Source organism: Tenrec ecaudatus, chromosome 6 (assembly GCF_050624435.1).
Source record: "Tenrec ecaudatus isolate mTenEca1 chromosome 6, mTenEca1.hap1, whole genome shotgun sequence".
Taxonomy (NCBI): domain Eukaryota; kingdom Metazoa; phylum Chordata; class Mammalia; order Afrosoricida; family Tenrecidae; genus Tenrec; species Tenrec ecaudatus.
Genome location: NC_134535.1, coordinates 112,863,084 through 112,879,930, shown reverse-complemented (window position 1 = coordinate 112,879,930; position 16,847 = coordinate 112,863,084). Strand labels below are relative to the sequence as shown.

At 37.9% G+C, this 16,847-nt stretch overlaps 1 protein-coding gene across 1 annotated transcript in view; it reads right to left on the bottom strand.

Moving 5' to 3' along the window:
* Window positions 1-3,998: 3,998 nt before the first annotated feature.
* PLCZ1 (phospholipase C zeta 1) overlaps window positions 3,999-16,847 on the bottom strand; it is a 62,807-nt gene continuing 49,958 nt past the window's right edge. Inside the window, exons 10-12 of the mRNA XM_075553069.1 lie at window positions 14,036-14,162; window positions 4,874-5,023; window positions 3,999-4,084 (exon numbers count right to left, since the gene is read on the bottom strand). Coding sequence (XP_075409184.1) covers window positions 3,999-4,084; window positions 4,874-5,023; window positions 14,036-14,162 — 363 coding nt within the window. The remainder of the gene's footprint in view (window positions 4,085-4,873; window positions 5,024-14,035; window positions 14,163-16,847) is intronic.

Genomic DNA, 16,847 nt, shown 5'->3' with positions numbered 1-16,847 from the left:
TGTTGAGTTCAGTACGTATAAAAATGTGCTTAGCAATCATGGGCATGTAACGTGTAGTCACACAGGGCTTTGCACTCAGAAGGGAGCTGCTTTTGCTGCAACACTGTGCTGCCATTGCTAAATTTCTTGATAATTTTATCTTCGGACCTGTGCTTTGTAAACGGGGTCTGATGAGGAAATGGAGCAAGTGAGCAGAGGATTTATGAGAACTCTGAGTGGCTGCTTCATATTGTTGAGCCCTGAGTGCACACCCCACTCACATACAGCATTTGTGATGCCTCTAAACACCGAATTTCAGTCGATTTGCAATGGGTAAGAATGGAATAAGAGTCGGAGGGAATGAAATGTAAATATGTTCATCTCTGAATAAGTAAGTGATCATTTGCTTTACCAGCAATAAAAACAGGGCAGTGGCATCTGAAAAAGTGTGAACAACCAAAGAACCCTATCATATTTTTCCTGCTCATTATTTGCCAGGATCATTATATTGAAAATGATGACATGGAAGGAAAGAAAAAGATAGGACCATAATTCCTTTTCCTTTTAGTAGTTCCTTAATCATCAGTAAGCTGAGGGCAGAGAGTATTGATAAGACTTGTACACACCAACACGTGAAATCAAAGCAGTTAAACTAGTTTGGGGTAATGTTTCAATGGTTCCTATAAGAACAAAATACACATGCATATACAAGTTCTGAAGTAGAAATTCTATCATGTCAGTGATACTGTATGTAAGTTAAAGGTTCTTCCATGTTCAATCAAAGAAACTTATATGGCACAATTAAAAGACATATGTAAATTAATATTATTAATTTGAATTTTATTTATTTATAATGGCATTAAATAGAGATTAACCCAATATCACAAGTGTTTTGTAATATTTTCTCTATATGAAATCCAGAATAGGTAGATCTATAGATAAAGTAGCTAGATTGATAATTTCATAGGCACATGGCAGGGGAAAATTTTGGGGGTGGGGGGTGGAGCTAGCAACAATAAACAATGAGCTTGAGAAGAAAAGATTCTGAAATTGATTATGGTGGTGACTGCACAAATCTTAATATGATTTGATTACATTGTATAATATGTGAAGTATATGCCAATAAAACTATTGAGAAAAACAACAACAACAAAGAAACAGAAATGAACTATATTTTAATCCCGATGTTTAAAACACATTTTTTTTCTTTTACGGGAATGTTTGTCTTGAAAATTATGTAGCCATTCCTGCTCCCAGTTGAGAAAGCCCCAATTATCCAGAGATTTTCAACCTTTTCTGAGTGAGAATGGTTTAGGCTGTACTGCTTCCCCAGAGCAGACTACGAATTTATCCCTCTGCATAAATCTTGGTCGTTCTAAAAGGCCATAACTCAGAATGAGTTGAAAGGGATAACCACTCTGTTGCACTTAGTTAAAATGTTGGAGGATTTTCCTTTATAAAGCAGCTAATCTTTATTGTTTCATACAGAAGGTATAATTAAAAGAGTTCTTGAGGCTGAACTATGAGCGGGGCTGGCGTTTGGATAATGACTATTTGAAGGCCGTGTCATCCGCTGTGGATAGCCAGACTGGCCTGCTCACAACCTTGATTCTGTCATGGACGGAGACCTCGGGATCCTCTGCATGTCTCTGATCCTGTGTCCTTAATACTATGTAGGGGTGAGCAGGGAAAGCTAATTTTTGTTTAGTAGTAGGCCTACATGAGTTCTCTGCTCACATTGCAGATAACTGTGGTTATCACATTAGCAATGTGACTACCCTGAGAGAAGAATGAGAGCAACAGTTGAACTATGGAAGTTAATCTATGCATACCGGTCCCGGAATTTTCGGATCTGTCTCTGATGCTCCTTACGTTTGGTTATAGGAGAATACCGAGGTCTAGTAGTGAGTTCAGGCTCGTTCCCAGAAGCACCAGGGCCTAGAAGATAGTAGCAGATCAGCTACTAGCTTTCATTTTTATCAGAAGAAAGGGGCATGAGCTAGCCTAGGAGATTATGGATTACTTCCATGAGGAACTAATGTTTAAATTAAAGGTTTAAGAGCTAAGAGGTCCTTTATTGCAACAGGCATGTGGATTTATTTATCCCTTTCCTCAGCATAGTTTTACCCGCCAGCGTATTTTACCTTTCAAGAGAGATATTCCTAAAAAGCACAAGATCAGAGTCAACTTCTTGTACCATTTTTAACTTTGTTTTGTACAAAAGCAGCCCCTGGCTGTGGAGTGACTATGAATAGTATATATTAAAGAGCAATTGTTAGACAATAATATAATGACAAATAATGATTGTGTTAGCCTGGGTAGACTAAATAAACAAATTCATAGACACACATATGTGTATAAAGAGTACATTAAGAAAACATCCCATCCCAGTCTAGATCAAGTCCCATATGTCTGATACCAATCTATAAAGCCCTCTTCAAACTCACAAAACACATACAATTCCTCAAAGGGGCTGAAGTAGTTCATTCACAGACATCAAGCCAATCCCAATTGACAGCAGATCTCTCTGGGTTACCGAGGCTGTAAATCATTATGAGAGCAGAAAGTCTCATCTTTCCCTCACGGAGCAGCTGCTGGTTTCAAACTGCTGATTCTGCATTGAGCAGCCCAGTGTGTACTCCATGACACCCCCAGGCCTCGCTTTGGTTAATGTTTTGGACATCCCACTTCCTAATGGGCTGAACAATGAAAGATTTAAAGAACATTCCACAATTAACGGGGTTAGCGGGTAGGAAAGGAGGGGTGGAATATAAAACAAACCGACTGCCATCAAGTCCTCTGAAAATTGGCTATGAATACCTGCTTGCAAAAAATATATGTCACTCTTAACTTCTCATTATCTTCATGAGGAATAATCTGCAATGAATAACCTAGACCATATCTAACTATATGGTTTGGAAATTTGGATGTCCAATGAAATGCTTATTTTAAACACTTGATACTTAGAGTAAAATATGCTTATCAGGTTATTTTCTACTGACCATGAAGAAAGAGGTATTACATTGAAACACAGCTGAAAAAGTAATCTTGTTTTCTTAAATAGAATTCTAATTCAATATCATCAAGTACTTCTTGCAAGTGCTTTACTTCGTGAAATCTGGTGCTGGTTGCTCTCCCATGACCACTGTGTAACACTGTGTTGGTACAAATATTAATATCCCTGTTTGGGGGAAGAACCATTAGGAATATATATTGTTCCACATATGACATTTTGGAAAGCAAAGTCCTGCTAATAGTGAGAAGCCTACCATCCAAAATTGCACAATCTCTTCTCAGACCAAGAGAGACTCTCCAAAGTGTGTATTTACTGGAGATTCAGAAATACTAAAAATTGTTAATTTAGACCTCAAAGCATATAAATGTGTATAGCAGAGCCCTTTAATGGATATGGTGTCTGAATATAGTTTGCATGCAAATCAATTTCACAGGCACTCATAAAAATGTCTGTGTAATTACAGAGTACCAAATGCAGTGTGCGGTATCTAAGAACTAGCCTGAAAATGCAGGGGCTAATTACCATCTAGGATATGAAATGGCAAAAAAGAACCCAGGAATCAAATTTGTTCCCCTGACATGTTCAGTAGTGTGAGTCTAGAAGTTAAAACAACCTTAAATTTCACATTTCATTTAAACTGCTAAATGTTTGTCAACATATTGTATAGAATGAGACATTTTTAAAGCCTTTAAATTCTACTAAAATGCTACTAATTACAACAGACACAAGTTGAAAGAGCAGCCACCATAGCAGAGGATCAATAGATGTCAACGGACAAAAAGGCCACACTGATCAGGAGCCTCTGAAGTGTATTTTCTTTTTATCCATAAAGCATCCTCTGGTGTATTTAAAAGTGAATTGATTCAATGTTTCTGTTTTTGTAACTAATTGCCTTGTTTTCCATTTAAAAAGAGAAATAAAGAGAGATGGGAAAAGATGTGGACACCATTGTGGGTATTTTATTGCGGTACACACCCAGCAAGGTAGATGAGACTGTTAGATGCTATCTGACGTACCAAACGTAGATAAACAGCGAAGCCGGCTCCAGACTGTCACCTGACTTGCCAAACAGAGGAACACGACGGTACCCTGCAAAGGGAATTTATCTAATTAGAAGAATTAAAATAAATTAAGCAGAGGTGTCACTACTATTGAGAATGTAGACAGATTTAATAAGCATCCATGAAGAACCCTAACTGGGTACACATGTTTCTATCTTGTATGTTAAGCTTTCCACAAATTAAACCACTTGCTGTTTCTCTCCTAGCTTCCTATTGCCTTACTCACTCACTCACACTTGCCTCTCTCCAAGTATACAGCATTCCAAAATCAACTACCACCCGTCAATCTCAGGAAGACTCTGCAGCCTGGATGCATCTCAGCTGGTGTCCAAAGTGTAAGCATATTGGGGACGCAGAGGACCCATCCAGGCATGGCGGCTCTGCAACATGAAGTGACATGCTTCAAAGGGTCCACAAAGGATCGTTCAGGGTCATAGTCTGTCCTTCAGCAGAAAACAATGAGCCCCTGCTCCTCTCTTGTGGATGATCCCCGTCCTTTGTTGCTTTTTAACACCATGTCTACACTCCACTGAACCCAAAGATAGAAGACCTCTGTAAAGAAAGGCTTAGATGTGCCAAATTTGCCTAACGGCTCAAACATGCCAAATGAGTCTTCGTGGAAATCCCCAATCTCTGCTCCATCTTCCACATGAGAGCAAGTTTCTTTAATTCTAGTGAGCGAAAACTTAGGTCCATACGTAGCATTTCCATTATATCCAGCTATTCTGGATAGAGTTAATTGGTATATCAAAGTATGCCTATGACACACACATCATATTAAATGCTAATGTAATAATCTTACATTAATGAATATTACCTTTATTCAAGCATAAAACTGGTAAAGTGAATTGCCCGAGAAATTCATTTCCACCTATTAGACCTCGATTTTCAACAACAAACCGTATCAATGCCAATTCTGGTACATTCATAATAAACGTGAATGTTTCATTCCATTGTGGACTAAAGGCTGAAATGCAAAAGAACGCATACAACAAATCATAGACACTATCTCTTAAGTAAATTTTTTCTCCATTTTTCCAACATTTTGCTATTAGTAATAATAGTTGTGTTTTATCGATTTAAAATGCCAATATATTAAATGAAAGGGGAATAACCAAGGAAATAACCATATTTATTAGGTGTTTACTATTGCTGGGTAATATGCTAAGAATTTTATATAAATGATGTAATTTAATTTCACAACAATCCCATCAGAGTTATAATTATCTCCATTTTGTCTTAAGTGTTTCAGATAGATAGACTTTAAGTGATAGAACAGGTTTAAGAGTCAATTCTTTATATACAACAAAATTTATGCAGAAATTCCTAAGCTAGTTCTTTCTTCTATCCTCAATTTTCCTACTTTCTTTCTTACACACATGAAAGCTTGCACACACGCAACGATGATGATAAACGAGAGCCTAATTTTTAGTGATAAAAGTAAAATAATAAGCATGATCAAATTTTGCAATTGAAGTGATAAAACACTACTAAGAGAGATTAGCAAAGACAAATAAGTTGAAAAAATGCTCCATGTTCATAAATTAGAAGTCTTAATATTGTTAAGTTTTCAATACCACCCCAGACAATCTATGGAGTCTGTGGTAGTCACCTACTCTAGTGTCAATTTAAGGATTAAGAGTGTAGGGGTGGAGTCTAGGTTGTCAATCTGGAGATAACCAATGAGACTTCTGTTTGGCCTGGCCTTCTGAGAATTCTGGGAAATCTGGTACTTCCTTCTTGGAGGCAGGAGACACCTCTCTCTCTATGTTCACTCCCTTGGAGACTCTACTGAGAAGATAACTTCCTGGGACACATTGCAGAAGATAAACCACATGGATACAACCAGACATCTGAAGCCAGAGAAGCCACAGAGAGACCCCTGCCACAGCTGAGATGCTTACAACGCCACTGGACCCAAAGACTTTCTACCCTGTGGCTTGTGATCATCCTGCATTTGGCTTCATTGCATATGTTTCATGAGTCTGAAGAGGACATATGGGCTAATATCGGACTTATGGACTTGATCTGGACTGGCTGGGATTTTTTTCTCCATGTTCAATTGCTCATGTTATTTCTTATACACATATGTGTGGCCATGGATTTGTTTCTCTAGTCTACCCAGACTAACACAGCCATTCCAATCAAAATTTCAACAGCATTCTTTAAATAGAAATACAAAAACAAATCTTCAATTTTATATGGAATGGCTAAAGGCCCCAATTAGCTAAAGCATTATTGGAAGAGAAGAACAAAGTAGGGCACCTCACACTTTCTGATTTTCAAACATAAACCATGCAGTTTTAAAATCATAAAAGCCTTGTACTGGTATAACAATAAACACATAGACCCATGAGATAGGATTAAAAGTCGAGAAAGAAACCCACATTTCCAAAGTCAACTAATTTCTAAAAAGGGTGCTACATACATCTGATGGGGAAAGAAAAATATCTTCAATAAATATAAAAAATAGGCTTTCCACATGCAAAAGAAGAAGCAGGATCCTTACCTCACACCACACTCAAAAACAAATCCAAAAAGAATTAAAGACAAATATACAATATAAACTAAAACCACAAAATTCAAGGAAGACTATCAAGGGCAATGCTCTCATGCTTAGTTTTATCAGTGGATAATCTAATACAAACACAAACCAGTGAAATTTAAAAATGAAACTTCCAAAACTTAAAATTTTGTGACTATCAATATATTTCACCAAGGCAAAGATGGCCCACAGTGACTCCAACAGGAGAGTTAAATTTAGAACCTGTGTAAGTGAACATCCATGTATTTTAGCCTAAAACGCTTTCTTGCACATGTATATTTTTCTTTTCTCAATAGTATTTTAAAATCGACACAACATTATTGTTGTTCTTGTTTGTCGTTAGGTGCCACCCAGATGGCTCTGACCCCCATGCAGAAACAAAAGACACTGCTAGATCCGACACCATTCATAATTGTTCCTGCTGGAGCCCAGGGACGTGGCCAGTAAGTCAGTCCATCTCTTTGAGCGCCTTCCTCTTTTCTCTGCCCCCCTACTTTACCAAGCACGATGTCCTTCTCCAGGGACTGATCTCTCCTGACAGCATGTCCTAATATAGCCGCACCATCCTTGCCTCTCAGGAGCACTCTGGCCGTACTTCTTCCCAGACAAATGTGTCTTTCTAGCAGTTCATGGTCCTTTCAGCATTCTTCACCAGCATCATAGTTCAAGTGCACAGATTCTTCTTCACTCTTCATATTCAATGCCCAACGTTCACCTGCACATGAGGCATTTGAAAATACCATGACTTGGGTCAGGAGCACCTTAGTCCTCAAAGTAACATTGCTGTTTTTCAATACTCTAAAGGGGCCTCGTGCAGTAGATTTACCCAATGCACTGCATCTTTTGACCTCTTCACAACTGCACTGCAAGCAAGACAAATGGTTGGTAAATTCAATCTCTACCCCATTTATCCTGAATAAATCTATTTGTCCAATTGTGGGGATGTTTGTTTTCTTTACATTGAGTAGAAATCCATGTGCAGGCTGCAATCCTTACCTTCATCAGCAATTGCTACAAGTCTTCCTCACTTTAAGCAAGTAAGGTTGTGCCAAATGCCTATCTCAGGTTCTTAATAAGCCTTCCTCCAATCTTGATGCCACATTCTTCATTTAATCAAGCTTCTCTAATGATTTTCTCTGGCTCTCGACTGAAGAAGTATGGTGAGAGGGTACAATCCCCATGTGCACCTTTCTTGGTTTTAAACCAGGCACCACCCCCTGGTTCTGTTTACACAACAGCTTCTGGATCCATGTACAAGTTCTGAATGAGCATACTGCTTTTTTCTGTAATTACCATTCTTCTCAGTGCTATCCACAGTTTGATATAAGCCACACAGTCAAAAGCCTCGGCAGAGTCTATAAAACACCAATCAACATCGTTCTGGTACTCTCTGCTTTGAGCCAACATCCATCTGGCAGCAGCAATGGTGTCCTTTGCCCCACATCCTCTTTTGAATCTGGCCTGAACTTCTGGCCGCTCCCTGTCAGCATCCTGCTGTAACTGTTGATGGGTGATCTTCAGAAAAAAATATTTATGTGTATATGATATCAATAATATTGTTCTATAATATGTTCATTTTATTGGGTCAGCTTTCTTCAGAATGGGTGCATATATGAATTTCTTTAAGTCAGTTAGCCAAGTAGCTATCTTCCAAATTTCCTGGCACAGACACATAAGTGCTTCCAGTACTTTGTCTGCTTGTTAAAATGCTTCAATTGCTGTCTCATAAATTCCCGGAATCTTATATTTGGCTAATGCTTTCAGTGAAGCTTGAACTTCTTCCTTCAGCACCATTGGTTCTTGCTCATACGCTACCTCCTGAAATGGTGGACTGTCCACGAGTTTTTTTGGTACAGTGACTATGAATTCTTTCCATCTTCCTTTCATGCTTCCTAAAATGAATGTGTTGCCTGTAAAATCTTTCAATATTGCAACTAGAGGCTTAAAGTTTTCCTGGAGTGATTCCAGTTTAAGATATGCTGAACATGTTCTTCCTTTTGGTTTTTCCAACTTGAGGTTTTTATCACAGTTCATTATAATATTTTATTTGGTCTTCTCAAGCTGCCCTTTAAATTTTCTATTCAGCTCTTAGACTTTATCACTTCTCTCATTTGCCTTATCTACTCTACCATTAACAGCGAGTTTCAGTCTCTCGGACACCCACTTTGATCTTTTATTTCTTTCCTGTCTTCTTAATGACCTGTATCTTGCTTCGTGAATAATGTTCTTGATGTCCTCCCACAGCTCATCAGATCCTCTGTCATTAGGCTCCCATGCAGCCAATATGTTCACGAGATCATTTCAAAATTCAGGTGGGATGTACTTTAAGTCATATTTTGGCTCTCCTGGATGGTTTTACTTTTTTTCAGCTTCCACTTGGAGTTATATAGGAGCAATGTATAGTCTGCTCCACCATCAGCCTCTGGTCTGGTTATAGCTGGTGTTGAACTTCTTTATTGTCTCTTCCAACAGATACAGTCAGTTTGATTTCAGCGTATTCCACCTAGAGAAATCCAGGTGTCTAGCTGCCATTTGTGTGGTTGAAAAAGGGATCTGTTATGAACAAATCATGGTTCATGCAAAATTCTATCATGAAGTCTCTAGCGTTGTCTCTATCATTCAAGATTATCTTTGCCAGATGCGGTTGCTTCCTCTTTGTTTCCAACTTTTACATTCCAATCAATGAAAGTCATCAATGCATTTTGATGGCATGTTTGATCAATTTCCAACTGAAGACCTCGGTTGAATTCGTCAATGTCTTCATCCCTAGCTTCCTTGGTAAATGTAACTAATAGTTGTATTGATTAGATTACTGTGAAGGCAGACACCACACACAGCTTGTACTTCACGGTAGATCTTTAAATATTCTTTTGGATAATAAATGCAAAGCCATTCCTCTTGATTGTATAATTCCTGGCATAATAATTATTCATCTTCAGATTCAAATGGCCAATACCAGTCCATTCAGCTCGCTATGCATAGGAGATGGATCTTTATGCGTTCCACTTCATTTTTGAACACTTCCAACTTTCCTAGCTTCATACATGGCACCTCCCAAGCTCCGATTTTTGCTGCCATATCTTCTTACCTTGAGTCCTGCCGCCTCAGCAAATGTAGAGCAGAAGGCTCCACTTTCATAGCCTTGACCCAACTCAAGTCACTGTGGTCGACTCCACTCGAAGGAAGTCACTCCTCTGCAGGCACATTTTGAGTGCCCTCCGATCTGAGGGGCCCAGGTTCTGGCACTCTCTCTGACAACATTCAATTTCCATATACAAGGCCTTCAGTAGCTGACAGTGTTTCAAAACTATGCATAATTGAACATATAGAACCTGTTAAATTGTGTGCTTTGTGCTTTGTTGTGTATATGATCAGAAGCAACCACAAAATAATAAAATTGAGGGGAAAAATAAAATACACAAACCAAAAGACCAGACCCTGATGGGTTAGAGTATAGCATTTTCTAGTCTTACCAAAAGGAAACAATTACTTCTAAATCTTATGCATATGTGATCCTTCTTGTCCCGCCACTCATATATTGCATTACACCAACATAACCTAGGAGTCTAACCACTAGCTATCTAAGCCATCTGTCTTGTCCAGCCATTTGTACATTTACTCTTACAAAGTGTTTCCACATATATCACTTCTTCCTTTGCTAGTGACACCCCCTTCTACATAACCTATATTTACATTGCCTATCGAAATCATATCTTGACTCAACTTTGTATTTTTCATTTTCCCATCAAACATGCCTACCTACCTAATCTGAGGAATATTTTCTTTACAGTTCTACTCCGTTGTTATCTCCTAGCTTCAAGGCCATAATTTATTAACTTTCTTCAGAAATTTCCTAACATCTTAACATGGCTATCCTAACCATTCTCGACATAACTTTCTCTTTTTATTCCATACATTTTTCCTTTAAGGAACAACAAAAAACATTATCATATATTTAAGTCTAACCCATGGCAGCCTTATAAGAGCTGAGAAGTTCTCCATAGAACTTCTAAGACTCTAAGTATTTATGGAAGGAGACAGCTTCGTCTTTGTCTCATGGAGCAGGTGGCAAGTGTGAACTACTTGCCTTGGAGTTAATAAACAAATCCTGGAACCCACTACTTGACCAGGGCTCCTCATTTTGAACCTGATTTTTCCAATCATGTTTTAATTTTTTCTTCATCATATTATCGTACTTACATTATTTCTTTTTTTTTTATCGCTAATCTCTGTTAAAATGTTATTCATTCTTCAAGGACCACCTCCAAATTTTCCCTTTTACAAAATTCTTTGTACTCTCCGGAGAGTATTAATTGGACCCTATATTCTAATAATTTTATTTGCATCTCTTCTTCCATTTTGAAACACAAACTATCTGAAATGTATTTAGTTGAAGCATACACTATAGTAAATCAATAAGAAAGAAGAAATTTTAAAATATCCTGACATTTATCACCATGTTTTTAGCATTACAGAGGTGTAATAATGTTTGATGCACTTAATTGAATTTCTGCTGGGATAAGACATAAAACTCAGTATGTAATCAAAAGTCTAGTGGGAGCTGGAATCATGGTATGATAAGGGGTGCATTGAATAAATAAAGGCTCTATTTATATTGCCCCAAAGATTAAAGCAAAGATGAAATGAACAAAAGAGTTAGGCTTCTGTACATTTAAAACCAGCAGCACTTAGTGTTTCTTGATACAGCCTTTGTCGTGTACTTTCAACTCTCCTGTTCTTTGCTTCAATTGTGTTGTTGTTTGCCTGCGAGTACATTTTGACACATAGCAAACCTATGTGACGGTATAGAAGGGCCCCCATAGGGTTGCTCCTAGGTTGTAATATTTATGGGAACACATCACCAGGTCTTTTCTCCCAGAAAGCCACTGAGTGGATTCAAACTGCCAACATTTGGTCATTTAACAACTCGTGGCTTCCCCATGGTGCACCAGAGTTCCTTCCTTCAACCCTGAGGGCTACCAGGGAAGTCAGAAAGCCATTGCCAGTGTGCCTTTGCGCTGATAACACCAAGTGAGACAGAAACAATCCCCCACCTCTTTGCCACCATGTTAGCACAAAAGGTCATTCTGGAAGAGTAGACCGGGAACAGAAAGACAAATCTCTGACATTGCTGGGGAGTACTGCACACACAGAGAAAGGCCAAGTAAAACTCTCCCTGCTCCTTTTCCAGTGTTATTTAGCCCTGAAGCATAATTTCAGACTTTGATAGGAAGCCTACTATATTTCTGAAATACCCACATACAGAATATGCCATACTCAAATCAGTCTCAGGCCTCCTCCAAGCTGATTCTGATGAAAAAAGGTCAATCTCAGCAAGCTCTCCTTTTCTGACTCCTTTAGCTATTTCAGCATCAGAGAGAAAATGACAATGCTACCGCTCTATTATATAAAATATCCTGGGACGCCGGACCCTTGGAAACCTAACCAATGTCATTTATTCCTTTCCTACATTTCCCTTCTGGGAAAAATGACTGAATTTTGAATCCACACACTGTCTGACTAGGTTTCTATGGCATCCTTTCTGAATAAGAAGCCACAGACCCTTGATCTAAAATAACTCAAGCATTAAGGTAAAAATGTGTAATATGCTGTGTCAGAATGATGTCACTTTGAAAATTGTATTCAAAGATTAAAATCTAGGCAGATTTTTCAGAAGCTAAAATGTTTCCCTTGGTTCATGATGTAGGGGAAAAGATAAAAGGGCCAAATGTAATAAGTAATTTAAATAATTCATAAAAATGTGTGTGCATATTCTAAAAATATACCTAAACAAAGTTTTAAAACATTGAAAAATTAATCTTACCACATAGTACTGGACTGAATTATGTGCCCCAGCAATATGTGTTATAAATCCTAACCTCTATGCCTGTGATTATAATTCCATTTGGGTATGGATTGTCACTGTTGTGCAGATGAGACAAGATTAGTGTTGGGTGTGTGTTTTATTTCTTTGTTTAATCATTTTATTGGGGGCTCGTACAATTCTTATCACGATTCATACATACATCCATTGTGTCAAGTACATTTATACATTTGTTGCCATCATCATTCTCAAAACATTTTCTTTCTACTTGAGCCCTTGATATCAGCTCCTCATTTTCCTCTTCCCTCCCCATTGTCCCCTCCCTCATGACCCTTGATCATATATAAATTATTATTTTTTTCATATCTTACACTGTCCGAAGTCTCCCTTCACCCACTTTTCTGTTGTTCATCCCCCAGGAGGAGGTTATAGGTAGATCCTTGTAATCAGCTCCCCCTTTCTATTCCACTTTCCCTCCACCCTCCCTCCAGGTATCGCCACTCTCACCACTGGTCCTGAAGGGGTCATCTGTCCTGGATTCCCTGTGTTTCTAGTTCCTATCTGTACCAATATACATCCTCTGGTCTAGCCAGGTAACCAAGCAGCCATTTAGCTCAGAAGCAACAAATCTCTCATGGAAGAAGCACACCAGCCTGTGTTACCACAAGGTGTAGAAGGGACCAGATATCAGGCATCAAAGAACAAAAATTAATATCTGTGGGTGCCCACCTTCCAGATATGAACACTGAAGACAAATGTGTGCATAAGCAAATGTCGTGAAGAATGCTGATGGTGCCAGACTATCAAAAGATATAGAGTCTGGGGTCTTAAAGGCTTGAAGATAAACAAGTGGCCATCTAGCTGAGAAGCAACAAAGCCCACATGGGCGAAGCACACCAGCCTGTGTGATCATGAGGTATTGAAGGGATGAGGTATCAGGCATCAAAGAATGAAACATCATATCATTGTAAATGAGTGTGAGTATAGAGTGGAGACCCAAAGCCCATCTGTAGGCAACTGGACACCCCCTTACTGAAGGGTCGTGGCGAGGAGATGAGTCAGTCAGAGTGAAGGGTATCAACGATGAAACATATAACTTCCTTCTGTTTCTTAAATGCTTCTTCCCCCACTATCATGCTCCCAATTCTACCTTACAAATCTGGCTAGACCAGAAGATACTGGGTGTGTTTTAAATCAATCTCTTTTGAGATATGAATTTATTAGACATCCCAGAGACAGAGGAAAAGAGACGTCAACCCCTATGAAGATTGTCCAGGAGCAGAAGTACAGAAAGGACAAAGGCCTTGCTTTAGATCTGATACAGAGAAAGAGAAACTTCGACTAGAGCTGGTATCTTGAATGCAAACATTAGTCTTCTACACGGTCAGAAAATTAATTTCTGTTTCCTAAAGCTATCAATTCATGGTCTTCCTCTGACAGCTGCTCTAGATCACTACAACATGAAGCTAACACTCCAGTAATCTTGTGCATTACACAAAACCTTAACATTCTAAATACTAAACATGTACAAGATTTATGTCAACATGAAATGTCAATGTTTTCCAACAAGAAATCTAATAGAAATTTAATAAAACACATTAAAGACTCACCATTCTTTTTAATTATACGACTCTGTTCTTTCATTTGATCAGCTGGAACACCAAATATCTCTATTATTACTAGTGTGTCGGTTTTGCTTGATGATGAATAAAAAGGAAGCTGGATACCACTGATGAGCTGCATAAATAAATTTTCAATAAAAGAACTTAGCAAAATATTGACCTGCATCACCACTTAAATTGAAAATTAAAAGAACCATTCAAAAAAATCTGATAGACTAAGGCAAGTCCCACAAATATCGAAGCTGGAAAAATTGCAAATTTAAAAACAAATCTCTTTTTTCATTAAGTTTCAGTACACAAATACCAAGATCACTTATAAATTATTCCAATTTTCTTTCTATGTAAATATAGTGAAATACACATAGATTATTAATGATAAATTAACATATAGACTTTTTAAAGCATTTGTTATGATGAACTTTTGCTATAATTCAGGATGAATTCAATAGTATGTTATCTGTAAGTTCATCTTATGTGTCTTCAGAAGAAATATAAGAATATGAATTTTGAAATGTTAAAAATGAAACATAATTCTTGAGAGCATTTTCTGATAGAATTTATATTTGAATTGTTTTTCAAGAAATGTTACACTATCCAATTTGTTTTCATATTGTCTTGAAAAGTAATCAGAATTGATCCAATCAATTCTTTCATATTTCCAAGCAAGTCTGAACATCTGGAAAATGATTAAAACAGTAATTAATGGTAGTTTCATCTAGTAAAGATTTCTTTTACTTCGATGAACCAAGCAAGCACAAACCCACAAAAAATGTACATGTATTTGAAAGGCATATCTCTGCCTAAGAATGCAGTTGTAAAACCAAAGGCACAATTTTAATTTTGTAAGACTTTAATAACAAGAATAAGTAGGTAAGTTTGTAAAAGAGGACAGAAGGAAGGTAGGACAGAAGTGAAAGGAAGAGAGGAAAAAAAAAATAAAGGCTGAGGAAAAAATAGAAAATAACTAAAATGTAACTTTTTCTTTCCTATATCCCTTCATTATGTCATTATCTAAGAACCAAAATTATGGCACAAATAATTAGCAATCAATAGGGCATGAGCACTGATGAAATAAAACAAACATCATTTAAGTACCAAGGACACTGGCCAGGCACATCTGTAGGTGTACCTCCCAGCACACACCAGCTAAATATCAGATCCGTAGGCAACAAAACTTACCAATATAGGAACTTTTCAGTTTTGGCGCACCCATGCTAATTCTGTCTAGTTAAAAATATCAAATATGTAAATCAAAAGAAAACTTAGAGATTATTAGGTCAAATCATCTGTAAATTTTGATTCATAAGGTCCTTACTGGGACCACTGTGAAGGAAGGAATTTCAAACAGGAAACATTTGTTATTCAGTGAGAATAGTTTGCTTCTCTGCATTGGCTTCGTGCATAAGACTTTACTTTGAATTAGTTTTTAAAAGTCTGAAGATAACTGCCTATTCCAAACTCTGTTTCCAAATGACAATGATTCGTATGGGTTGATCAGAAGCATAAGAGAGCTGAGGCTAAAAATGACATTTAGGCGGTTATGCTGTCAACTCCGTTTCGACTCCTAGTCAGTCTGTGGGGAAGGAATGAAATGCTGGCAGGTCTGTGTCATCTTTACTGTTGCCGTCATCCGCGAGCCCATTGTTGCAGGCATTGAGACAAGCCCCCTCACTGAGGGGCTTCCTCTGTTTCGCTGACCTTCTTTCCTGAGTGTGATGCTCTTTTTCTAAGGACTGGTGTTCCTAGGGAAGATGCCCAAAGGATGTGGGACAACGTCTCACCACTCTCACTTCTAAGGAGCATTCTGGTTGTACGTCTTCCAAGACACATTTGTCCATCTGTTCGCCACACATGTTACCATCAGTATTCTTTGACAACAGCACAATTCAAAGACACCACTTCTCCTTGGGTCTTCCTTATTCGTTGTCCAGATATTGCATGCAAAAGGGTGGTTAAAAATACTATGGCTCAGGTCCAGTTCTTCTTGACCCCCAGGGTGACATCTTTATTTTCTAAAACCTTAAAAATATTTTTAGTAGCAAATTTGTCCAATGCAATTTATCATCTGATTTCTTGGTCTCTGTTTCTATGAGCATTGATTATAGGTACAAATAAATTAATTAAATCCTTGACAACTTCAACCTTTTCTCCTTTAATCATTATGCAATTTATTGGTCTAGTGTAAGGATTTTTTTTTGTTTTTTACTTGTTGAAGTGTAATCCATACCAATGGTAAAATGGTGGAATAGTAACACCATGCCTCTTGCTTCTGAAACCAAGTCTTTACAGTTATATGCAAACCAAAGGATAATCACAATTCTCCTTAAAATGATCAAAATGGGAGCTAATAACTCATATGGCCATGACACCAGTGTCCTCAGAAAATCAGTGATATTGCCTATTTTTTCCAGGCCACTAGAACCTCAAGATGAGAGTCTGCTCACAATATACACGTGTAGTATTTGTAAGCATCTGTTCATATTATTTTTCACCTTCACTTTCTCAGTAAATGAACTCATATGTTCACTATACTACTTTTTGTTTATTTGTTTGTTTCAATTCCTTTAATAGGGTCTTGTGCAACTCTTATCACAATCCATAAATAAATCAATTGTGTCAAGCACATTTGTACATTCATTGCCTCATCATTCTCAAAACATTTGCTCTCCACTTGCCTTGGCATGCGCTCCTCATTTTTCCCTCCTTCCCTGCTCCCCCCTCCCTCATGAACCCTTGGTAATTTATAAATTGTTTTGTCATATCTTGCCCTGTCTGATGTCTCTGTTCACCCTCTTTTCTG